The 26,865-nt window shown below is 37.4% G+C and overlaps 1 protein-coding gene across 1 annotated transcript in view; it reads right to left on the bottom strand.

Annotated features, from left to right (window-relative positions):
• Positions 1-26,865, bottom strand: part of EYS (eyes shut homolog) — a 916,770-nt gene that overhangs the window by 292,469 nt on the left and 597,436 nt on the right. Inside the window, exons 33-34 of the mRNA XM_054819879.1 lie at positions 10,328-10,518; positions 8,478-8,569 (exon numbers count right to left, since the gene is read on the bottom strand). Coding sequence (XP_054675854.1) covers positions 8,478-8,569; positions 10,328-10,518 — 283 coding nt within the window. The remainder of the gene's footprint in view (positions 1-8,477; positions 8,570-10,327; positions 10,519-26,865) is intronic.

Consider the following 26,865-nt stretch of genomic DNA (forward strand, 5'->3'; position numbering starts at 1 on the left):
ATGTTTGTCCATAGAGGGGAAAAGAAGGTCTATAAAATATTTTTTAAATCCTACACTGTTTTTCCCGTAAGCTTCCTTTGTGATAGCTAGTGTATTCACTCTTAATTAATATGCATATATTTTATTAAATACATTGACAGCACATGTGAAAACATGAGAACTTAAAAATCGCTTTGTTGAAAAAGTCAAAGAGCTCAGAACATTTAAATGTATAAAAGAAACTACTGGATTGTGCGTATTGTATATATTAGGCCTGCTTTCCAAATAAGAAAATACATTCAGAAATGGCATACCGTTATATTCTATTACTTTTTATATGGAAAAAATATTTCAAATGTATAAAAGATGTCAGTCACTACTTTGTTTTAAAAATTAGCAATTTGGGTTATTCTGAGAATAAAATTATGAACGGTCTGGGAAATTAATAATGTGAGGAATGCAGTTAAGAGTTACTGTATAGATCGCATGGGAGAGAACAGGATTTAAAAATGCTTAAAGAACTAGCTAAGGACATGTCCTGAGGAAAAGCCTCCAGCAAATACATAAATTGTTGAGACAGTATCTCTAAAAGATATGGAATTCAGTGATATGCAGTAAGAGAGGGCATGTTGTTTCTTTCCTTTTTCTACTGAAGACAGAGAAAGAAAGGCAATTGTAAGTAAGGAAAAAATGAATAGTTTGCGAATCTAGAAATAAAAATATAGTTTTGTTTTTCATGGTAATGACATTTCAAAGAATAGATAATAGTTTTGGTAAAATAGTTCCACTACTGAAGTTTAAGATGTTCTCTTTTCAGAAAAAAAAAAGAAAAAAAAATAAACTAACTAGTATTTCGAAAATACCTAAGATTAATAGAAGATAACTGCATTGACACAGTGTACATGAAACTAATTTCTGGCATTTGCACACAAAAACAGCCTTCAGCTACAGAAATCTATGCTTACTCAGAAAGCAAACTGGGTAAGTATAATTTCATTGTTTACCTATCACTGTCCTTAATATTTCTTCAGCAGCAGATATCATCAATGCATTCTCAGTATTCAACCTATGTATAGATCAGTTTGCTTATCTGATTTTAAGATCAGTTTGCTTATCTGATTTTATTATTGTTTAACTGTTCTGATGATTTTAATGAGATGCTGTGTTTGTATTTACATTGCTATTGCTCTCTAGAATCTACAAAGTCATTGTTTCCATAGTGCTCTAAGTCATTAAAAAGAGAGGATTAGGTTCTAGGACAAAAAAAATAGTATAATCTGAAAACCATTATTGATTGAACATTTATTCTTAAGAAGCACCACCATTTATTTTGAACACTTGACCTCCAAATCGAAAGGTACATTAAGCTACATTTAAATTATCAAGTATTTATGAGATAAAGTAATGAATAAAATTAGTCACAGGAGGGAATGTTATTAGCCCAGCTCCCCTTCTACTTATCTGTGAAAGGATTAAAATCAAATTAATTCTCTCTACATGTACTATGGAGGTTAGTAGAATGAACTGGAAAACACATAAAGATATTTTCTGACTAGCAAGATTTCAAAACTTTTCTTTTATTTAGTGTTTTTTGATTCATATTTGGTTTTAATCTCATAGTTCATAAATCAGAATCTCCTTTGATTCTCTTGCTTCAATCCAACATTGCCATTGCTGTGTCACTGCCGTGCTCTGCTAGTGGGTAGCAATAGTGTCACTGTGCAACAGAAATCTTCAGCACCTAGAAATTAGTTTTCCAGTTTTTGAGCTACTTGTGCCAATAGTCACTCCTTCTTGTTGCAACGTCAGTATCTTTTTTCCTTTCAGATCTATTCCAGAACACCCTTTTTGGGGGATATTCTTCACTTCTTCCTGTTCATCTGTGTGATAGTCACCATAAGTATTTTAAGTTAAATTTCATTATCTCTGTCCAAAAATAACCAAACCAAAAAATTCTTCCAATTATCTTAATATTTCATGACAACTCATTCCTATTTTCCACCTTACAAATCCAGGTCTTGACATTAGTATCATTATTTCAATATTTTTTATAATTTTTGTTCCATTTTAAATAAAAATGCCTCTACATCTAAACTATACTCTCAAAGCAGTTTGTTTTCATTGACTTAACTTCTCTGCAGTGGATGCTGGACAATACATAGCAGATATAACCCAACTAGGAACCAAGATACAGTGGAAATTAGGAAACAAGAAATGTCATTTTATTACTAGTGTTAATAAATCATAAATAAATTGGACTAAATGTAATAAACTGAACTTTTTTCAAGTAAGACCACTGAGCTGGGAAAAGATTCAGACCATAAAAGAATTAGAAACTATGATATAAGTCAGCACTTGTGTCGTATTTCATACACCCCTAGTTTTACACTAGACACTTTAGGAGGGACTGAAAAAAAGACCAACACAGCCATGGCTACGAAAGTATGTTTGTGAGGACCCTATCGGTGGCCAGTTTAGAGGTCCAACAACTTCCTAAATCATTTGTATTGGTAATAAATATAAAACGGGCTTAATCCCACATATGTCCAAGTACTTCAACAAGTGTCTTGCAGCTGATGAAGTCCATTGATAACTTCCTTGAGAGACGCCCAGAAAAGGAAAAGAGTATGAAGCTATCTTATATCAAGAATAAACTTCTTATCACATTATATAAATATCGAATACACTTCTTCTCTAATTAAGCAGAAGTCATTGCTATTAATATCTTGTAGCTTACACTTTTTTTTTTTTTGAGGCGATGGCCCGTTAAGCATGTTTTCATTAAGCAGAATATGTGGCACTTACATGGTACATGAAACAATAGATGGATGACCTCTTCACCTATATGCTGTTATGTTAAAAATGAAGGCCAATGTTCAGCACCTTTGTGATAAAATAAAAATAGGAACTTACAATAAAAGGGAAATTAAAAAAAAAAAAAAAAACAAAACAGAGAAGCATCTGCATTTTTTTCTAGCCACTTTATCTATCATCTGCTTATCTTACCTGCCTGAACGCCCTAGGGAAAATATGAGCTTTGTAGCATATTCTGAAGTATAATAAACACAGCATATTTTGCACCATATGGATTATCTCAGACCTTCATTAAAAGCTATGAAAACCAAGCAATATACAAGCTCCAGAGTGAGCATATGTTGCATTATGGCAAGATTAGAAAGATCTTCTGACTAGAGGAATCAGAAAACATCTCAAAACCAAGACAATCAATCACCAAAAGTCTTACAGTCAACTAGTGCAAACCTCAAATTACAAACATTATGAGTTAAAAGAGGAGAATAATGCACTCTTTAAAGAAGCAAATTGTCATATTTTGCAGTTGATTTCTAGACTGATGGAGCATCTACACCAGTTTTCTAATCCTAATAGTCTTGGTCGATGAAAAAAAAGTTTAAAGTGGACAGACTTGTTTTAAAGAAAGAAGTTGCGTTCATGACATCTACTGCATAATCAATTTATAAGCTGATAGATTTGCTAAATCAATTGAAAATTGTGATCTGAGATTTAAAATTAAAAAAAAGTTTTTTATTTAATCAAGGAAACTATTCTTATCAGTACTGAAATAATTTTTGTTAAAATGCAGCATAGTGGACCAAGAAAAGGACAAATTTCTAATACCGCCGCTGTGATTTGGTGTGTTTCTGCAATGCATGTTATTTTATCAACTTGTTTTGATGACAAAGATTGAAGAAGATAAATCTTAAAGTGGTTAATGAAGGCAGTTTTATAAGGGCTCGAATGAGAAGATTGTGGTAGAGCATCCCCTGCATTGCCAGTAAGGTAGCTGTATCGTCACAAAAAAACCAAACACGTAAACTTCCCAATGCTTGAGTCTAACATTTCCTTCCCTTCATAATACCCTGCAGAAATCTAATCCCTATGGGAAATTGCCCATATCCATTTTTCACTGTAGGTCTTTCACTTCTCTGGTAAAATTCTTAGGAAAACCAAAACAATACAGTCAGAAATGTGAGTGAAACAGCTGCAGTGATTTTCATTAATAGCTACTTAGTAAACAACTGTACTAGTTTACACATAAAACAGGACTCCCGGGCACTGCTCTGAGGCAGACCTTGGCAATGTGTTGGTTTTAGCAGCCAATGCCATAAATTAGGACTAATCTGAGGCAAAAAGTTATGTCCTACCCAAAATTATCAAGCTATCCCAGATTTTGATGCAAATCCAGTCCTCTTATTATGTCCAATTATATTAAATTGTTAACAATTGTTGTAGCTACAATATTCCATCATAATGAAAAACATACCTCAGCAATGCTGCTATTTTACCTTCAGCATGAATATTCTGGTGAACTATAAGAACTGGATATAGAGTAGTGTCTGACAGTAATACGCACATTTATTTGCAAACATTAAAAAGTGTGACATTTCTTTTATTCACACCAGGAACTATTTCTTTGGGATAAAGGAAGCAGTAAAATGCTCCCCCGTAAGCAGAAAAAGAAGATATTATCACTATCTAATTTTCACTGTATTTCAATTTGTATTACACAACACTTACTACTTTTAAGTCTATTTCCTTCATTTAATATGATATTGTAGAGGCAGTATATTCTTTGCAGATGGCTTATCTTCAGTAGCTGAAATGCATTGCTTTTAGTGAATTTGAAAGACGAAAATCTTTCCAACACAGGACCACATCAAAAGGGCTCCAAACAATTAGGAATACTTTAAGTAATGAGAATGAGCATTTTCTTTCAACAAACTAGTACAAAGTAATATTTTTTCATTACCCATGATGCCCATTCATAATACTTAACATCTGCAGAACAAAGAAAATCCCACACTGTGCATATCCGCTATGTTATAGTATTCAGTATCTCCTACATTTCTGTCCTGTCTTCGCCAACTGCCCAGATACCATTGTTCAAAACTTAACTTACTTAAGTTACTTAAGCACTGCAAATCAGTTCCAACAAGATTAAACAATGTTTGCAAAGCTCTAGACAGCTGCTGAATCAGCTATGGCAATTTTTCACCAAAGTTATTTTAAGTTTTACTGTGCTGTATTATACTACAGTTGATTAAATTACATGTTAACTTCATAAAACAAGTATCATACATATTTCAAGAGTGACTCTATCAACACTAATTGTCAACAATATGTATCTAATTGGTAATAAAGAAAAAAGTGTGTGAAGCTGTGGTTATTATACTTTTCCATACTGCATATATATTTTCTTAATTAACTCAAGCACATGTGAAGATGCACTAGATGAAAATACAAAGCAACTTCTAATCAAAGCCTTCTGAGATCTGCGTCATTAAGATTTTAAATCTTAGAATCATATAATCATTTAGGTTGGAAAAGTCCTTTAAGATCATTGAATTCAACAGTTAACCTAGCACTGCCAAGTCCACCACTAAACCATGTCCCTAAGCACCACATCTACATGTCTTTTAAATCCCTCCAGGGATGGTGACTCAATCACTTCCCTGGGCAGCCTGTTCCAATGCCTGACAATGCGTTAGATGAAGAAATTTTTCTAATATCCAATCTAAACCTCCCCTGGTGCAACCTGAGGCCATTTCCTCTTGTCCTATTGTTTGTTTCTTGGGAGAAGAGGCCAACACCCACCTGGCTACAACCTCCTTTTAGGTCATTGTAGAGAGCAATAAGGTCTGCCCTCACCCACCTTTTCTCCAGGCTAAACAACCCCAGTTCCCTCAGCTGCTCCTCCTAAGACTTGTGCTCCAGACCCTTCACCAGTTACATTGCTCTTTTTTGGACACGCTCCAGCACCTCAATGTCCTTCTTGTGGTGAGGGGCCCAAAACTGAACGCAGTACTCGAGGTGCGGCCTCACCAGAGCCGAGTACAGGGGGATGATCACTTCCCTACTCCTGCTGGCCGCACTATTCCTGATAGAAGCCTGGATGCTGTTGGCCTTCTTGGCCACCTGGGCACACTGCTGGCTCATGTTCAGCCGGCTATCAACCAACACTCTCAGGTTCTTTTCCACCAGGCAGCTTTCCAGCCACTCTTCCCCAAGCCTGTAGTGTTGCAGGGGGTTGTTGTGGCACACATGCAGGAACCAGCGCTGAGCCCTGTTGAACCTCATACAATTGGCCTCGGCCCACTGATTCAGCCTGTTCAAATCCCTCTGCAGAGGCTTCCAACCCTGAAGCAGATCAACACTCCTGACCATCTTGGTGTCATCTGTAAACTTACTGAGGGTGCACTCAAACCCCTCATCCAGATCATTGATAACAATATTAAACAGAACTGGCCTGTGGTGGGTTGACCCTGGCTGGATGCCAAGTGCCCACCAAAGCCGCACTATCACTCACCCTCCTCAGCTGGACAGCGGAGCAGAAATATAACGAAAGTCTTGTGGGTCAAGATAAGGACAGGGAGAGATCACTCATCAATTACCGTCACAGGTAAAACAGACTTGACTAGGGAAAATTAATTTAATTTACTACTAATCAAATCAGTAATAAGAAATAAAACCAAATCTTAAAACATCTTCTCCCACACCTCCTTTCTTTCCAGGCTTAACTTCACACTCAATTTTCTCTTACTTCTTTCACCCCGAGGGGCACAGTGGCATGGGGAATGGGGGGGTTGCGGTCAGTTGATCACACGTTGTCTCTGCCGCTCCTTCCTCCTCAGGGGGAGGAATCCTCACACTCTTCCCCTGTTCTAGTGTGAGGTCCCTCTCATGGGAGACAGTTCTCCATTAACTTCTCCAATATGAGTCCTTCCTATGGGCTGCAGTTCATTAACTGCTCCAGCATGGGTCCCTTCCATGGGGTGCAGCCCTTCAGGAACAGAACAGACTGCTCCAGCATGGGTCACAAGTCCTGCCAGCAAACCTGCTCCAGCGTGGGCTTCCCACAGGGTCACAGCCTCCTTTGGGCATATCCACCTGCTCCGGTGTGGGGTCCTCCACAGGCCGCAGGTGGATATCTGCTCCACCGTTAACCTCCATGGACTGCAGGGGGACAGCCTGCCTCACCATGGTCTTCTCCACGGACGGCAGGGGAATCTGCTCTGGCGCCTGGAGCACCTTCTTCCCCTCCTACTTCGCTGACCTTGGTGTCTGCAGAGTTGTTCCTCTCATATTCTCATTCCTCTCTCAGGCTACAATTGGTCTTGGTGGTTTTTTTACCCCCTTCTTAACTAGGTTATCACAGAGATCCTACCACCATTGCTGATGGGCTTGGCCTTGGCCAGCTGCGGGTCCATCTTGGAGCCAGCTGGCATTGGCTCTATTGGACATGGAGAAAGCTTCCAGCAGCTTCTCACAGAAACCACCCCTGTAGCCCCCTGCTACCAAAACCTTGCCATGCAAACCCAATACACTGGTCCCAGTACTGAGCCCTGGTGAACACCACTTCTAATGAGCTGCCAACTGGATTTAACTCCATTCACCACAACTCTTTGGGCCCAGCCATCCGGCCAGTTTTTTTTACCCAGCGAAGCGTACGCCCATCCAAGCCATGAGTAGCCAATTTCTCCAGGAGAATGCTGCCGGAAATAGTGTCAAAGCCTTTACTAAAGTCTAGGTAGATAACATGCACAGCCTTTCCCTCATCCACTAAGCCGGTCACCTTGTCATAGATGGAGATCACGTTAGTCAAGCAGGATCTGTCTTTCACAAACCCATGCTGACTGGGCATGATCATTTGGTTGTCCTGTGTATGCTGCATGATGGCACTCAAGATGATCTCCTCCATAAACTTTCCCGGAACTGAGGCCAGATTGTAGTTCCCTTGATCTCCTTTCAGTGTTTCTTGTAGATGGGTGTCAGATTTGCTAACCTCCAGTCAACTGGGACCTCCCTGGTTAGCCAGGACTGCTGATAAGTGATGGAAAGAGGCTTGGTGAGCACTTCCACCAGCTCCCTCAGTACCCTTGGGTGGATCCCATCTGGCCCCATAGACTATCTATGATACATCTTTTTAGAAAGATCATGGAAAACCTACTACCTACCTCATTTTCCTGTCATTTTATCCTCTTTCAGTTGAAAGTATTATTACTTTTACAGGAGTAATATATCCTATTATGAGTTGAAAGTCAGTGACAGCAACAAAAGTCATAGTGCTACTTCTGTTTTCCAAGATTTTTCTCTTAGTCACACTCTTATTGTTGGAAATTCTAAAAATTCTAAAAAAATTCTAAAACTGTTTTGTGGACTAAGTAGCTTGGACCTACTGCACAGCAGCTTCCCTGCCGGAATGTTTATGTTTGCTATGGCACATTATATCAATGAGAATAAATTTATTTTCATTAAGCACATCAGTGATGTGATGAGCACTGTCCAACTGTAATATAGTTTTAAACATTCTTTCCAAGAATGTGTTGTAGTCCACACGGCCATAACATGATTCTACTGCACATGTTCAGGTATCACTCATAGCTAATGAGATATAATATCATTGGAATTTACTAACTAACCAACCCAGATGATCTTCGAAGCAATTATAAATACAGATAACAGTAAAATATAAAACTTACCTAATTTGCACTTTATACCAGTGTCCATCATCCACTCTAGCAGTAGTAGTGATGTTTTTGAATTCTGCTGCTTCATCACATAAAAACTGGTACTACAGAGTGGGAAAAATGCTTGTATTACATAATTTCTAATAATTAAACAGTTACAGGCTTAGCAACTTGAATTTAAAAATAACAAATGGTTTCCTAAAAACCTGAAGAATGTCATGTCTATCAAGGAAAACTCATATTTCATTAAAGATCTGGATCAGAAAGTCTATTGTACCGGAAATATACAAGCACACATATATGCTTCCTAGCCTGCATGAATATGCTCTAATCCTTGTGTATTGTACAATCAGATATTATGGGCCTGATTTGCAAAGAAGTTGACCATCTGCAACCCAGCTGAAATTAACATTGGCCACGGGTGAATTTTACTTACCATTTTATGGCCTCCTTACACTTCCAAACACGTAATGTAGCATGCAGGCTGGAGCATTTTGGAACACCATTTAATTTCCTATACTAATGTGAACAAGCACTTGATTTCATGGTTTGTCTACTTGTAATTGTAGCTTGATTGTGAGCTTAGAACCATTTGTTCATTGGGCTTTAAATCTACATTTAATTGACCAACTTTGTGAATGATTAAGTGAATTCAATTAGTTTTAACATGGCACGTTGGGATCTCTGAATAGATTTTTGTCAATTAAAGTACTTTCATATTTTATGGTGCTTATGATATGTTAGAAAAATATTTTTCTGCATCATTACTTTACCATGAATACAAGTAAGATGGACTTAAAGCCGTCAACATTTTCTAAACCTTGGATAACTTCCTGCCCCGACTAATCTCATTTGTTCTAGATAAAGATAGTCACAGTAATAAATAAAACACAGTAAATCACAATATAACAAAATAAAGTAAAAGGTTATTTTCCTCTTTTTCTGTTTATCTGCAATTTATATATCTTTTTAGTAATGATCATGCTCTTTAAACATGAAGGTAAATACAACTCAAATATGCTGTTCCTAACAGTCATTTCACAATCCTTACAGAAGAATATAATTACAGACAAACTTTTGGAAATTTTTAACAGGAAAATGGAAGATCCGTTATGAGAAAAGTAAATTCTCTTTTAATATCTTTTCTTAGCCTCTTTAGTATCTGCTCATCTCTTCATAAAGCTCAAGCTTTATTTCTTCCTCAGAAAAGGAGGAGTAATTTGGCAAAGGTAAAGAAATACTCAGATACATGCTTTACTCCTTAAAATTTATAAAGAAATGTATTCTTACTTAGTTTGTCCATGAAAGCGAAGCAAATGTTTTTTTGTGATCCAGTGGAATTGTGAATTAACATGATACATCAAATAAAAGGTTTCTACTCAGAGCCACATGGTAACAAAGACACACTTCATTCCCTTACACAGTAAATTTTCCTATGACGATTCACTCAGTTCTGCAGACTCCCTTATAACAATTTAAATGAACTTGCACATGAGGAGGTTCAGTTAGCTAAGGCTTCATATATAAAATAGAATACCTTAATTCGTACCAGTTGTAAAGAGAAAATCTACATTCTTTATTTTTGTCTTTTAGTGTGTACTTTTTATATGAGACATTTCAATCACTATTCAGTTTTTCCTCAAGCACCACCTCTTGTGAGACATATTAATCATATTAGTCATGAATTTGCCATAACAGATAGCAAGTTTGACAACTATTGTCCTTAAAATACTAAAGAAACTCAAGACTCTGTAGCTCTATCTACTATTGTCTACAGAAGGAAACAGAAAAAAAATACTAAAATTTTTACAGATTCAAACTTTTACTTACTTGTCCTTCAGTGGGGGATTTTGATGCCTTACCTGTAAGGTGCCATGTTTGATGAACAGCTGAATGAAAAAATTTCCTAGTGTTTTTGGGCTCTGTTCAATATACAGGAGGAGTCCATATGGATTATGGGTCTTAAATTCCAAGTGGATGAAGTTTTGCATGTTCAAATGCAAGCCTTGAAATTCCAGGTAAGAATCACCATAATAGAGAGCATAACTAAACTCTGTAAAGAGAATTTTGAGAGATATAAGGATACATAGACATTTTTCTTCTTCACTCATTGCTTTCTTATTCTGCTAATGGTAGCAAATATATAGGATACTCTTTTACATCTGTCAAGGAGACAGACACGAATCTGAAAATTGATGCTAGTTTTTTTTCTGTCAAAGACTAACACTGATAGTTCACAAAACTAGACATAAAGGTTTAGGTAAAATTATATTAAGCAGGCAACTATGATCAATGCCTGAAAGAAAAGGCTGTGAAGATCATAGCATTTGGTACATACATATCTAGCAGCTTTGGATTCCCACAAGTCAAGAACAGTTTTTTCAAAGTTAGGCATTTGCATAGATTTTGATGCAAGAATGAATGAGTCTGAAGTCTGCAGAAACCACACAGTATGGAGGGAGGAAGACATTCCACAACCTGATTATGAAATTTGTATCTTAATCAAATATGTCAACTATTTCTGTCTTAAACAAATAATGGAATGTGGCTAGGGTGAAAGCTGAAAATTTCCCTTCTGACTACATCTGGCTTGTCTGTTTCATTTATCTAGATCTCTCTTAAACTGCAGCACCCTGTGCCATACCCAGCAAGGGCAGATGCAGCTCTTATTTAAATGGAAAAGGTATAAGAATACATGGCTGAAAACCCATCAGATGATAGAAGAGTACACTTAAAAGGGGCTGCTTTTTTTTTTTTCCCCTCTCTCTCACCGCCTTTCATCTCCTCTCTCATTTACTTTTCCCTCTTTTCTCCTGACACCGACTCCAATAGCAAATACATTACTACATATGCTTAAATTTTGACCATCGATGATACTGGGATAAATTACAAACTATTAATGTTGCACTCCTGTATATCACTGTAAGACTGTGCTGAATTTTATCCTTTCATGACTTTTCAGAAACCTATTTACAAAGTCAAAGTCACTGTGGTCAAATCCCAAACAAAGCTCTTCTTAACAAATTCTCAGGAAGAGGTGAAAAGAGAAACAGAAACAAATCAGCAACATATACACACATACAACACGAAGTAAAACAAACCAAAAATTTCAAGCAATACCAATCAATGACCAGTCATGCAAAAAAAGATGACCTTTTAATTCTAAATGTATTTAATCTTTAAAAATTCTGTTTTGAAATATAAGCCTGTATGTGTAAATTTCAGAAAACTCAATTTAAAAAAGCAACATACAAAATTGCACAGAAAATATCTTCCATTTTATAGACAGGATAATTTCTCTAAGAAAGGGCAGACACAGCTTTAGAGGATTAGCTCCAATCTCTAACCCTTGTTTGTTTTCCCTCCTGTTCTCACCACTGAGCACTAAATCTTTCCCTTATTCCACTTGTCCTGAACTGCCCCTGCACATGGTTTTGCTTCTCCCATGGAGAAGCTCAGTTATCCCTACACTTCTGAGATTCTGATATCTAACCATCTCTTTTTCTTGACTCCACTTAGGAGATCAGTTTGGCTGAAAGACAGTGAAGTTGCATGGAACATCTCTTTCCTGCAGTCCTAATTCCTTATATACCTTTTCAGTTTTTCCAAGGTGTTTTTTCTTTGGTGGTTTGGTTTTTTTTTTTCCTTCATTGTTCAGCATATAATTAAGTAGACGTGAGAACAGGTCAAAATTATGTCAGTTCTTTGATGGTTTGCAAACACAAGGCATCTGATCCCCTAGATCTCACTACAAGAGAGTAAAAACCGTAATCGTGAGGAGAAACGAAAGGTGGGTGGGGGAACAAAGCAGTTTGTTCATGATTCCTGAAACTATAATCTAACTCTGGTAACTGAGGCCAGACTGGATTATTTACTAAATTTCAAGAAAGACCAAACAAGCAAAAGCTAGCGGCATCTACCTTTATCTTTCTATGTATAATTGTAGTAAGTACACAGAACACTGCAGACAAAACATTGTACTTTATTCTTACTGACCTCTGTGTCTTTTTATATTCCTATGGCCATAAATGATGTTGCCTTGCAAGTCAGTAGACTCCATTTTTCCATGGATTTTAGGCCGGTTTGGCTTCTTAGGGGAAATATATTCATGCTGCTAACCAGAAGCTTTTTAAAGGAATCAGCTGCAGTAAAATTGCTGCAATCGCTCTATGTCCATAAATATGGAAAGAGTTAATGAGAGAAAACACTGAAGAATATTTAGTAAGCTCCAGGTTTTTGTGTAACCCATAAAAATGTGCTACGTGAATCACAAATGGCTACCTGTCTTCCCACAACAGCTATCAACAAAACGCACTGCTGTGGTTTTACCTATAAAGATTCTCACATTGTTTGTAACAGTACACAATCTCTTTTTATAGAACATAAGCTTTGCTTATAATCCTTCTACTACACTTTCATGCAGCTTTTTCATTTGACCTCTAGAGCTGGCTTCCTAGATTGCTATTTGTCCTAAAGCAGAGTGCTCATCACCCAAGCCTTTAGAAAAAAAAAAAAAAAAAGAAAAATTGAAGCTGTATTTTATCTTTCACTCAGAATGTCTAACACTGGCTTTCCTAAGAAACAGGAAAGCCCTTTGGCCTATAAAATCTTTTCAATTGTAGCTCATTCCCCTGTGTACGTACAGCTCTCCGCGTTTTTCTGTTTACACGAATTCACATTAATGTCAGAATGTTAAAAGGTTTGAGACCTAGCTGTAGCAGTAAGCACGCATGCAGGCAGGCCTGCAACCCAGCCAACTGGCAAGCTTCATTAACTCTTGCCAGTATCTGTTGGGTTTCCTCCATTCCAATCAGCTTCAGCTGCATCAGCTTCGGAGCGGGGGAAATTTAAATGTTCAAATTTAAAACTTCTCGAGCGCTAGACAATTGTTAAGTCTTAGTTTTTAAAGGCAGGTAGAGATAATAAAAGCTTTTAATATGCTCATGAGCCTACGCTCCTGTGGATGATGGAGCTTCTGTCTCTGGATATTTCTATGTCTAACGCATACCCTGCAGTTCGCATGGATTCAGACACAGAGAGAGGATTATAATAACACTTTTCTTCTTTCTACTGCTATTCTTTTTTGTTATGTTACACCTTGGAATAAAACACTCCTGTTCAAGCTATCATTTTTCCTTCTTTTGTGGACACATATTTTACATAATTTACTATTCTTTTAATTAGAAATAACTTGCAGCATTCAAAGAGAAGGTATCATTCCCTGTGGGAAGGACTCTCTCATGAAAAATACAAACAATTAATTTGCTATTTAGAAATTTTGTTTATCTTTTAAAACTAGAAAATGCCCAGTGGAAAAAAAAGTTTTAGAAAAGCAAAATTAAAAGGTCAGAGCAAGGACTGTTTCACTGGGCTCGCTACAGACCCCTCCAGCCCAACAGCTGACTTCCAATGGCCACCCATGGCCCAGCCTTATGCAAGCTGCATGCAAGGAGCAATGCTTCTCCTGGGACAACCTGCTAGCTTCCACCATGAACAGTGCTGTGGCTCCTCAGCCAGGGTGTGCTTGTGTCCTGCCACACTGGGTATCTACCCCTGCTTGCCACCTTCCATGAGTCTGGCTGGCAGGCAGGCCAAAAGTACAAGCAGCAGCCCAGTGTCCTGCCCCTCCAATGTCAGCACCACTGGGCACACACACCATGGCCCTCCCGGCCTCCTGCTGCTGCTTGTGGCCGCATCTCCCAGCATGCTCTGGCAGCAGCACTGTGTTGTCAGGTGAGGGATCTGTGGGGAGAGACGAGGCAGCTGCTCACCATCAGGGAAAACAAGGGGTTTTGCAGAAATGTGTGGGGGAAAGAAGCTGACCCACACAAAGAAAGGCAGCAGGCACAGCTGGAGGCCATGGCCCCACAGGGAGGGGTGGGTGGGCAGGCAGGTGGGCTGTTGAGATGGGAGAGGTTGGAAGCTTGTGACCTCTGGCAGCAGGAGTGTCTGATCAACCAGCAGACCTGCGGGTACCAACGGCACCACTGAAGGCTAACAAGATGCCTCAGGACACCCCTCAGAACCAGCTAGGCCCATATATTGTTCTGTAATATAGAAGGGGGCAAAGGCGAGTGAGACCATGACTGACGACTCCCTTCTGCAGGGTATCCAATCTGCCAGTCCAGCCTGATGTCTCTGGATGCTTGCTCCCTGGCAGGGCTGGGATCTGGGATTTTGCACAGGGACCAGCAGGGCTTGCACAGCCCACATACAGTTAAGCCTTGCCACTCTTCCATGTGGGCACCAGTAATGCTGCCAGGGTAACCCGCTGCATCAAGAGTGACTACAGAGCTCTGGGCATGAGGGAGGTAGGCATGGGGGTCCTCAGTCTCACCAGCAAGGGGGAAAGTCCCGACCAGCTGCTGACACCTTCAGCAAAACACCTAACAGTTTTGCTAACATATCTAACAAGGTGAGCATTTTTGCTTGTTAATCTAATGAAGAGGACTTTAGACTAGGTGTACTGGGGGACTGTTACCATAACCTGCAGAGAAGCGGGGAGGAGAAAGTGTGTCTGGGCAACAACATGACAGGAAGCTCTTGCAGGTAAGCTGAATTTAACTCAATACGTGCTGGTATAGGATGGACAAGCTCCTCAACCACTGACACTTGAAGAAAAGAACAGTACAAGCACTGCAAAGAAGTACAGATGATAAGTCAGGTAAAACATCATTACATTTAGTTAGCACTCCCCACAATTTCATTCCTCTATAAGTATTCACACACAGCATCCTTTTAAATTACATGAACACATACAGAAATCTGAAGTTTAACAAATATTTTTGTGAATATATTCTGGGGGAGACTAGTGCTGGTAACAATTCTTCAAGAACCTCAAAATGAATAATTTCATTCTTAATTCATAAATATGTCTTCAGTCCTCTAATTAGGATGGCACAAAGCAAATTCAGCCAGATACTTTGTTGTGAAACTCTATCTCCTAGCTTATTTCTTCACTTTCTGAGGAACGTGGGAAATACATGGGCAAAAAGTAAATTTTATTAGTATTACTTTTATCTTGAAGTTGACTACTGAAAAAAAGGGAGATTTTTGTAATCAGTCTTTCTTAGTGGTAAAGCTGCTTAGTGGGAGTTCCATTCAATTACTGATATACAGCCTGGAGAAAATTTTCAAAAAATCACTCTAACTACTGTCAATTATAGTTAAGTATTTTGTCAAAACTATAGTTTATCCAGCCTTTGCACTTAACACCAATAAATTATTTGAAACACTAAACTGCTGTTTGCACTTCACTATTTTTACTGTGCAATTATGTTTTTACCTAAACAGTTGATAGTGAGAATTCACTTTTTCCAGGTACACACCACCTTCTCCATACTACCAATAGGTACGCGCAGTGTTAATGATGTGATTTGATTGCATTTCAACCACTGCTGAAGGTTCCCACATGCAAAAAAAAAAAAAAAAAAAAGCTTCACATGAGGAAAAACAATTGCCATGACAGAGCAAGGGTCCAGCGCGATGCTCATGCTGGAGATGAGAACCTTCAGGGAAGGTTTGAGGGGGACCTAACGGCAGCCTTTCAGTACTTACAAGGAGGTTATTGAGGAGACAGTCAGGCTGAATGAGAGGAGGAGAAGATAAAATGGTCTTAAATTGAAACAGGTAACTTACCACAGTAAAATATGCTTGCTGCCCTAACTACAAAGAATTCATGCCTCCTCAGTTTTGTGAGCTCTGACAGACTATAAAAGCAGGGTTAATGGATAATATTAGTCATATGATCCTTTTCTTTTTTTTTTTTTTTAAAAGCTCTTTTAGAGCCTCCTGTCGTGGTCTATGCATGTAGCAGTACTTTTTCTTTACTCTCAATGTGCTAAAAGTACCTCAGCTTTCATTTTCTTTATATTTCTATGTTTTATCTCAAAAACTGCATTTCTTTGAGGTTTCACATTTAATAAGTCATGTCAATCACTCTCTTCTGCATTCCAAAATAGGGTCAATCATTCCAGTGAGTCCTGGAGGACAGCCACAGCAAAATAATCCATAAGTTTTATTCTTTACTCCCTTACATACAATTACCTACTCCATATTTGTAATCAGCATTTAAATTTTTTAGTTTATTTTCAAATGAGTCTCATGTTTTTCTGTATGTTTAATTTAGTCTTTTCAGAGGAAACACCTTAAAGACAGAGCAGAACAATGATCTTCAGCCGTTATTTCTATTTCCAGATGCAATGCTATTTCACTGTGATATGCCTCACCTTTGGTTCCACATAATGTACCCACAGTTACAGTGAACCTGTTTTATGCTCTCAAAGAAGTCTGTGCTGCATGACTAGCAGAGAATTATAGTTATGTTTTTCTCTCAAAGTTGAAATGTTCTCTAATGTGGCGTGCTAGACAACAATAAAACGTGGTTAACATCCAGAACTGTTGCCAGTGCAGCCCACCAGCAGCTTTCAAGAAAAACAACAGTTATGAATAAACCCTCTTTACTGTTCCTTTGTCATGCTTACACAGAGCTACAGATTTGAGTAGACTGCAAAATTCTTCTGAAAGAAAAACACAGCTGGTTTAGAGCTCTTATAATTCACAACGTCTACACTTCTAGCCTAAACATATACATACACACATGCACAAACACATACATAGAATTCAGCTGCCTTAAAGGGATGGAAAATCAGTTCATAAACCCCCAGGAAGCTCCTTCCCTTTTCCTGCAATTATTGTATATCTTTCCTTTCCTCACACATGCATCAGTCATGCCAGTTGATCCATGTTTTGATTCTTAACTCCTTCGTGTTCAAAAGTCAGTCTGCAATGCTGTTGGTAGTGAGATCTGCATTTACCCTCCCTGCTCACTCCCTAAAGGGGACAATCGGCTGCATTTTCTGTTAATTTTCAGTTCTCCCCTCCATTTTGTTCAAGAGTTATAAAGTACAGTTGGAAACAACAACAAAAAAATCTATACATACAAGGTTTTCTTGCACAATACATTCTTGAAATCATTTTTCAAAAAAAAGATACATATGCACAAACAGCACAGATCTTTAGAAAGCAGATAGGTATAAAGAAGCAAAGACTACAATAGACATTAAAATTCAGAGATTTCTAATCAGGCAAGTAGCAAAATTCTGTAATATAGACTTATTTTATGGGAAGTAGAATCAAAATCCCTTTAAAAAAAATCTAAATTTTTTTTGTTTATTATTTACAATATTTGGATGTTGTGGGGAAAATGGGCATCAAACTTGTTTATATCCAATTATAATAGTAGATTATAGTGACAGTAATAATTTCCATTTTCAATATGTTGAGATATGTAGATAGATAGAGCCAATACCTTTCAAATCTCTATTTGTGTAAAATACATAAACCACACACTCTTGGGAAGGAGGAAAAGAGTTTCTTTTAAACTATTCTAAATTTGTTATGTAAAAGAAAACTCTCTCAAAGACTTTTCAAGCAAATAGCTCTATTTTTGTTCATTTTCTATGACTCACATGGGCCATAAAAAGAGGTTCCAGAGAGCTCCCCATGGAAAGGACGGATTGGAATGCTGGACTGTGGACTATGTCTCATGCTGGCATATGGTATGTGCCAGTAAAACATATGTGCTCCAACAATCTTTTAAAAGTATAACTTAAATGAGTCCATTTCAAACTAAATGGAAATCAGATGTACCTTTTTTTTCTCCAGGTATAACAGTTTGGAAAGCTCTAACACCTGCACCTTTGTTCATGAATGCAGAGAATTCCTGAATTGCTTTGAAATTATTTTAGGATGACAGGTACTCAACTGTAATGCCTAAAATGAAGCTCAAAATTTCCATTCACATTTTCATTGATGTCTGCATTCTGACAGCCAAATTGACGGCCATTTACAGATGGTCAGGTAAGCTCTTTTGATTCAACGTCTGCCCAGATTCACCAGTGCAGGTAAACTGTGGCTATGATCTACCTTGCCAAAACAATTATAACTACACTGTTTTTCTGGAAATACTCATTTGCTATTTATCTAGGTAATATATATGTGTATTTCAACACTATAAAGCTCCATATTTATTAGAAGTTAATCTAAAATTTCTGTTTTACCCTCTTCTCTTCCTTATACTTACTGAATTTGAAGAATACCATGCTCATGCTATGTGACCTTTTCTTACCGCTGTTACTTGCCTGTGAGCAACACTTTAATTGCCAGTTTTATCTACTTACTTTCAGATGTCAAATTCCCTCTGCCTCTTTTGCACTCAGACGTCTATCAGGGCCCACTGTAATATCTTTTCCTGGGGTTAGCAAATCCTTGCTGCGGCCCTGTGCCAAAGCACCTTTTGGTATATTTCACTGATGTTTAAATTAGACTGACAGAAATGTCTTCTCTAAAAGCAAGACTACAGAAGATTGCTATACAAGACATGTCAACTGGCCCAATGGACTTGAAAATCTTTATGGTTTTCTTGTCTTTGCACTTACCACAGAGAGGGTCATATTAAATGCTTCTTCTGCTACCATCACTGTTAAATGAATTCTACCAACAATTCAACCAGAAAATACAAGTGCGCTACATAATGGAAAAATTGCTGATATTGAGAAAAATTCAGGATAAGATATATGTATTACAGCTTAACCAAGTTCAAAGTTTCTAAGAATGGGAGTATAATAAAAACTCTGAGGCATTTATTCTGTTGGGTTCTAATACTAAAACTACTTAAAATGTCTACAGATGAAGAGGAGCATAACAATCCTGGAAGTTTAAAGCATTTCTGTTTTAATTTAGTATTCTGCTCACTCATTCTTTGAAAAAGTATTTTTCTGAGTACAAATAAACACTCACAGTTCATTTTCTAGAAAAGTTCACACATGCAGCAAGAGCAGTGAATGCTATATGCTTATGTATATATTGGAGCAGAACAGAAGATATCCTCTGATTTTTTCTTAAAAGTACACATAAAATAGGAAATAAATTAGTCAATTACTGTACATTTAAAAATAATAATGTCCCTACATCTTTTCACACATATATATATTGACTGCAAAGAACTGAGAAGATGGTAAGTCTTGACGCCTCCTTGAACACTGGGAAAAGGGAGCAGAGTCTTCTAGCAGTAACCCATTTAAATTATAGGAGGCATCTGGAATGTAATTAGTGCAGGAAATTGTTTTATTATTATCATTAGAGTATAAATAGTTCCTAAAACAGGATTCCGTTTCACGCTCAAGTGTGGATTTTAACATCAAATACACTGCATGACTAGATCTATTAATTATAGCATTAGCTTAGTGAGATGAACTGAGACTTGTGTGACTGCTGTCTGCCAGTCACACAAGAGATTTTTCAACATGTGGGCTAGCTCAACAACATACAGACAATGGAGAGAGGTGTTAAGTTTTATTGCAATCACCAGGTGAGTAGAAGAGATTCTCTCACTGAGATATAAAAGCATACATACATAAAAAAATCAGGAAAAACCTCAGCTGTGTGTGGTTCTGTTTCAGCTAAAGCCTGTGTTGTTTCTTTCCTTTTCAAATGTACCATAGAGAGGACAGAGAGAGAATCAAGTATTATTACAGCAGAAATCAGGAGCAGCTTTTACCTTGGGGATAATTTGGCCTGCTCTCAACAGAACTTCACAAGCCTCGCTAAAATCTTTCCCTTCTGCTGCCCTTTCTACAAAGTGCTGGCAGCTGGCACACATCCAGCACCAAGCCCCGTGCCACTCCTTGCATGTTGATAACCCCACGGCTAGAAAGCATTAGAGCCACTATTGGGAGAGAAGCAGATGCGTCCATAAGAAGCCGAGTTTTTTCACTTCTACTCATAAACCAACTTGCTGTTTTCAGTCTCTTACAACTAGACTTTGAACAAACAGAAGTGAACTAATTTTAACATCTTATCAACCGTTTTAAAGATTACAACCAATATCAATGGTCACAGCATGAAGTGTACACAATATGGCTTTAAAATGTCCTTTATAGTATTGTAGATAACTCCAGAAGGCAGTTATCCCCCCCCATTATTCAGAATAAATAATACAGATGGGAATAGCACGATAATCAAAATCTTGCAATGCATTGCAAGAACTGCACACTGAAAGGGCAAGGTTTTAAGTCTGTAATACAATAAAAAATAGGTCAGTAATCATCCTTCCCCCTCTACCTTCCAATACCAAATCAATCACTTAAGCAAGATTATTTTCTGCCTAGAAAACAAACAAAAAAACAATAATTGTGAAATCCAGAACAAAACAATATTTCAATCTGGCCAAATAGTACTGGTAGAAGGGATGGAATTTTTAAATTTATTTCATGGCGTTTTGTTTTTTTCTAATGCAGTCAGAAAATCACCATGAAGAAGGTGCATGGACTGTCTGACTACGGGCATTGCTTGAAAGTGGTACTTACAATAATATTGTGTATTCTGTGCACTTAGTTGAGGATGCATGTATGGTATCTAGTGTAGCAGAAGGATAAATGGAACTCTCTGTGAATAATTTGTTCTTGTTGCAGATCCAAATCTTCACAGATCCAGCATTTTGATTTAGCAATTCAGCCTGAATTTGCTTAGCACTACGCTGCTATGGGAGAAGTGATATTCAGGCAATTTGCTGACAAGTATTCTCAGGAGTGTGCTTCTTCCTGTTGAAGGTTATTGGAGAAATTCTCGCGGAGTCCTAAGATTAAAACTATGCTCATCCTAAAAACCATCTCTCCCCAGTCACTGATGAAATACTGCAGCAAGATGGCATCGTAAGGCTTGCACGGTAGCTATGCTTGTTCCTCATAATTTATAGTAATTACTTTTACCTATTAATGGCACACACCTCTCTAAATTGGCAGCTAAGTTTTAGCTGTTCTGTATTTATAAGTAAATATGTTGTATTTACTGCATTTGCGACTTTGCATAAGCCCATATTTGCCCAGTGAGTTGCAGTTAAATTTGCCAAAAGCATGTCTCTACCTTCACTGTGCTTTGCTTTGGTCGCGGCTATGTATGTCAGCTCTCAGCGGTGCCAAAACTCTTACTGGGTAGGTATGTCAGCTGCAGAATCTGTCTTTATCTTGAACATATGGAACCTGAAAACAGCCCCAAATTAAGCTGCACCTTCAGACATGGATTGTATTCACAGTAGTGCCCTATCAAACTGTCTTTTAAAAATAGGGCTAATGCTATTGATCCTAACAGCGAAGCCATGGCGCTCTGAAATAATACTTCATTCACCTCTTCAGGTGAAGTTGTGACTCCCAACTACTATCTTACATCTAGTAGTGTGTTCAGTCTGTCTGTACCTCTCTGCTTTCCTTTCCCTCAACGTTCTTTGCAGTGCAAATACACGGCTGTCTTATGAAAGAAATACTAAAGCACTCAATTAAGAGTGTGGTGAGCCTTATTTCTACTTCCTTCATCTTATGTCAAGTATTAGAAGCCTGCAGGCTGTCTTGTGTGCTGGTATGCATTTTATTCCCACTTGTGAGTTCTAATGAAGACCTACATGCATGCAAAGCATCAACAAAAACCCACTCAGTGCATGTTAAAAACACTCATCATTCACAGCATTAACTTCCTCAATGATGTCCAATAAAGGAGGCATAAGATAAATGCATAGGACATACAATTTTCTGTTTCACTTTGTGAGTCACAGTGGTCTAGGGTCTGCTAATGTGAACAAGTACTATGGAAACAAATGTTGCCATGAATATTTAAGAATATAAACAAGGAATGGATCATTAATAAGACAGCAGACCAATGTTACACCACATGAATCTCAGTGAATGTTTTGAAGGTCACAGAAATGAAATGTTTGAAAACAGGATGAGGAAATTTAGTAGATATCATGTATGACACATAACCTATTAGAGAAAACCAAAAGTTAAAACCTAAAATAGATGGTTCATACATTTTATATATATATATGTATATAAAAAACAATAATACGTAGTCCCAGCTGCTTCTTCCCCTCCTGTTCTGTATATGATGTAGTCACGTGCAACATATAAATGCAAAATTCTTTTTCTTATTTGGTAGCCTTTTAACATGGGAACTGGTAGCTCAAAAGGTGGGGAAGATTCAGAATGATAGTGCTGCTCAGGTAATTTATTTCAAAATATACATTTGAAGTAATTTATATGCTGAAAAATTTAAGTTTACATTTGGAGTTTTAGTGTAAGCACTGTAGAATAATTTCCCCTGTGTAAAAGAACTTACAGTGCAAAAGGAAGCCTTCACACAAATTTTCTGTAGCAAAGATTTTGCATGAATCATGAAGATAAGATTGAAGTGTGCAGACACATGACATCTTCCAAAATAACTAAGTGTATGGAATTTGTCTGTGGTAATGAAAAATGAGAAACTTCTTGTTGCTTCAGAGTAAATACATGTGTTTGTAGAGTGCTTGACTGTAGTCTCTCTGGTTTAAATGCAGATTGGACTCTGAAGAAACTACACTGTGGTTGGGATAGAGGCTTTCTAAACATGAATTTGTGGAAAGTTTCCCAAAAGCTGACTGCAAACCTAACTGAGGGGACATGGCTGAAAGACAAATGACTTAAAAATGCTAGCTAGCTAGCAATCAGGGCTGTAAAACAAATAACAGTTACCTATGGATCTTTATTTGTGAAGGACAAAAATAAAAGCAAGTAGGTAAAGATGTCTACTATCAAGATGACACAGACAATTAAGGTGGCAAGAACAAGAATTTTTGCTTCTGAAGAAACGCAAAATAGGCAATATTTGATTATGTTACAAAGGCATGTATTTATATATGTAGTTTTATCAATAGATCTCAAAAATTAAAATGACAACAGCAAAAGCTGGAAGCATTGATCAGATTTAGAATAGAGATGTATGGAGCAAAGAAGATGGTGGTAGAAGTTAACACTCCCCCCTGCCCCCCTCCCAGATGTATGCCAGTTGAAAAACTAAGAGTATATTGTGATTCAGATAAGCAAGTAACAACGAGGAAAAGACAGGAAAGGATCCTAGCTAGTAAAAGAGACTAGAAACTAGGAGTGAGAAATAATGGGAGCAAAGTCACTAATGCAAGCGGAGAGGAAGGTAAGTGTTAAGAGTGTCAGTCTAAAGAGGAATATGGATGGCATTTCTGAAATGAAAAGGCAGGATTATCTGTGATCAGAACTCGGGTGTAAGCTTATGCAAAGTGGTTGTACTACCTGACAATCTGCAACAGCAGGAGAATTAGCGTAGTATGTAAAGGTCCTTGCCAGCTTTATGCTTATGTTTGCACTGAAGTGAGATGAGGCAACTAGGGGCAAATTTGGATTTGGATTTCATGTCACAACCACAAAACAGCAATAGCTCTTCTCTCATTGATGGCAATGAGAAGCTCTAGAAATTCTAGGAGATAAATGAGAGGTCTAGTATTTAAAAGGATCTTTCTCTGCAAAGGGACCTGAAGTTATCCAAACAATCTGTCCAGTACTACTGTTCAGATGGATGCCTTCAGATATCTTATTCAGATTTAATTCAGAATGGTCATAAAGCCAGAATAGAAAATGCCATACTAAATTTTATAATTAATTCCATTTGGTCTGGAATTACTTACCACCTCCTTAATCCTTTAAGGGCAACAGTTACATCTTAGAATCAAGAGAGAATTAGAAAGTAGATGGGTAAAAACAGTATCTACATTTACTGTTTATCTCTAAGGTAAAAATGAAAAGAAACTTCAATTCCTATTTTGCAGCAAAAAGGTTACTTTTAGGTCACTATAAGAAAAAAAAAAAAGTCTTTGTTACATATTGCAGATCTTACCATAAGCAAAATGTCTCCTTTCTATCAAGTGAACCATCTATGTTCACACATTAGATGTCCACAGTCATACTTACTTTTGTGATGTACACCATTCATTTCTGCTGAATATTCTACCAAGAGGATGCCATTTCAAGTTCTCCACTATTTTTTCCCATACATATTTCATTATAAAACAAAAATTAACTTAAAATATGAAAAAGCACCTGTTTCTTTGTTTAGATTTTGCACCCACTTTCGCCAGAGGTACAGCAATACTCTGCTGATGTCCATATTAACCAGAGTCATTCTCTTGCTCTCTTCTAGTATATGAGTCTAGACCACCAAAATTGCTGCACAACTTCATGAGTTGATACAGAAATCACACCAGTTTTATACAGTTTTTAGCTATACAAATGACTGCAATTCCTGGGTCACAGTAACCCCAAGTTTTTCTCTGCTGAGGAGTTCCTGTAGGTAGATACAATGCTCTGGCAATTGCTATTTCGCAAATCACTTACAAGGCAAATCTACTGAGCTTCTCCATATCTTTAACAAAATAATATATTTCTCTTACTAGTTTATCAACAAATTCCCTATGGGTATGAAAGTTCATTCCATTCAAAAATGTTGCTAGATCGCCAAATGCCAAAGAGAAAAAAAAAAAAAAGAAAAAAAGAAATGTACAGTTATTTATGTTTAAGGCACATTCTGAAGGATGGCATGGGTTCAGAATTAGTGTCAACTAAAAGGATCACTTGGTCAATGGCTGGGTTATCTAATGCATCCATTCAAAAGCTGAAAAGCAGCTCTATGTCACATTGTCTTCCTGTTCAGTCAAGAGAGAGGTATGCCCAGTGGGAAGTTCACCCCGTCCCAAGACAACTTTCTAAAAGAATGGAAAGAAAACTCTGCAAAGGCTTCTTTTTCCACTACTGAAAGATCCTAGATCACCATCTTGTATTAGTCACTTGGAGAATTATTAATATCTACATGCAAAGTGTCTTGCCCAAGAAGACAGTAGGAATTTTATTCTGTTTTATAAATCTCTGTGCATCCAAGTAGCGGGGCCACTACAACTGTAGTCTGCTTTAGGAAGAGTCCCTTGCTGTTGTAAGTTTGAATGGCCCAGATGTCCATAACTTCAGGTTGTGTACTTCCTAATATGCCTACCCACTTTTAAGATAAAAATTAGATATCAATAAACTGGTTGCAGAAGAATTACTGCTTCAACGTTATACTTATTCCTTACATAATTTGCTGACTATGATTTATTACATTGCTGAAATCATATGCAGTAGGAGTAAACCCAGTGTATTTTCTACATCTCGTGCATACGACTGATATTTAAAAACAGTCTATATATTTATCTTCTAATAAAAAAGCATCTTTGTAAACAGGGTGAATGTAAAACACCACAAAATCTCCACACAATGTAAACAATCAAGACAGAAATATTTGAGAAATTCAAGGAAGGACTGAGGTACAAAATTACAATTTGTGTAGGAGCTGAAAATAGACTAATTTCACAGCCAAGCCCATACGGAATTGTTTGTTGTTGTTGTTGTTGTTGTGTTTTTCAATTTTCTGCCCAATCTGGCAATATGCCAAGCACTTCCATCTAAATGTACTTGTTAACTCTCAGAGATATCTAAAATTCACCTCTGGTAAGCCCAGTGTTTACCTGTCCTATATAAAATACCATTTAAGAACAACAATGTTGTCCCCGATGCCTCCAAGTAAAGATTACTCAGGAAAATCAAACTGCAAATACTGACTTATGCTTAAATACCACACAGCAGCAGTCACTGAGGAATTCTTGACAAACACTGGATTCTGTTTTGACCAAAACAAAGCAAAAAAATTCTGCAAAAATAGATTACTCTTTGGGAGCTAGAGCACATTATATTTTATTTCTTTAGAAAGTCAAACAGGATTTGTCAACAGATATAGATAGGGATGTAAAAAACTCCTTATTTACACCAAATAAAATAAAAAAAAATATTCCCTATAATCTTGGGTACGATGATGATGTTTCATTTATCCAATTCTGTTTGAAAATGTCTCCAAAATCCTCATTTGATTTATTAGAAATGTTAAGCATGAAATGCAAGCAATTTGAAACAAGTGTTTTCAGCTATAAAGAACATATAAACAAAGACTAGCTGCATGCTATAGATATTTGTATGATAGATATGATTTTCACCAAAACATTCATAGGAAAATCACTTGGTTAAAAAGAAACACTAATATGTCAAAAGTAACAAAATAGCTGCAGTGCATTTCACAGCAACAGGAGCACGTGCTGTGCACACTTGTGGGGGAACAGTCATTAACGAAAACCAGAAAGAGCCTGGAATACAAAGGGTTTGTCCTGAAAGCTGATGTTAGCTCAGCACATAGAGATTTAGAGTGTAACCTATGGTACAGCAGTGTACAATGCTTGTATTACTTAGGATGGTCTTTCCAGTGATAGAGAAAAATTGAAAGCCGTGATTATAACTGTTGTTGATGCCATTCACTGTCTTCTTTAATTGGTTTTTAAAGGTCCTACACTTCTTTCTCTGCAAAGAGTGGGAAATTTATAGTCAATTTGGTTAAGTAAAATTTCAGACTAGCAACTAATGGCTATGCTTAAGATCCCCAAGTGATTTTTTCCAGCTAATATTATAAATAAATGTTGTGAAAA

This window comes from Grus americana, chromosome 3 (assembly GCF_028858705.1).
Source record: "Grus americana isolate bGruAme1 chromosome 3, bGruAme1.mat, whole genome shotgun sequence".
In the NCBI taxonomy this organism is placed as follows: Eukaryota; Metazoa; Chordata; class Aves; order Gruiformes; family Gruidae; genus Grus; species Grus americana.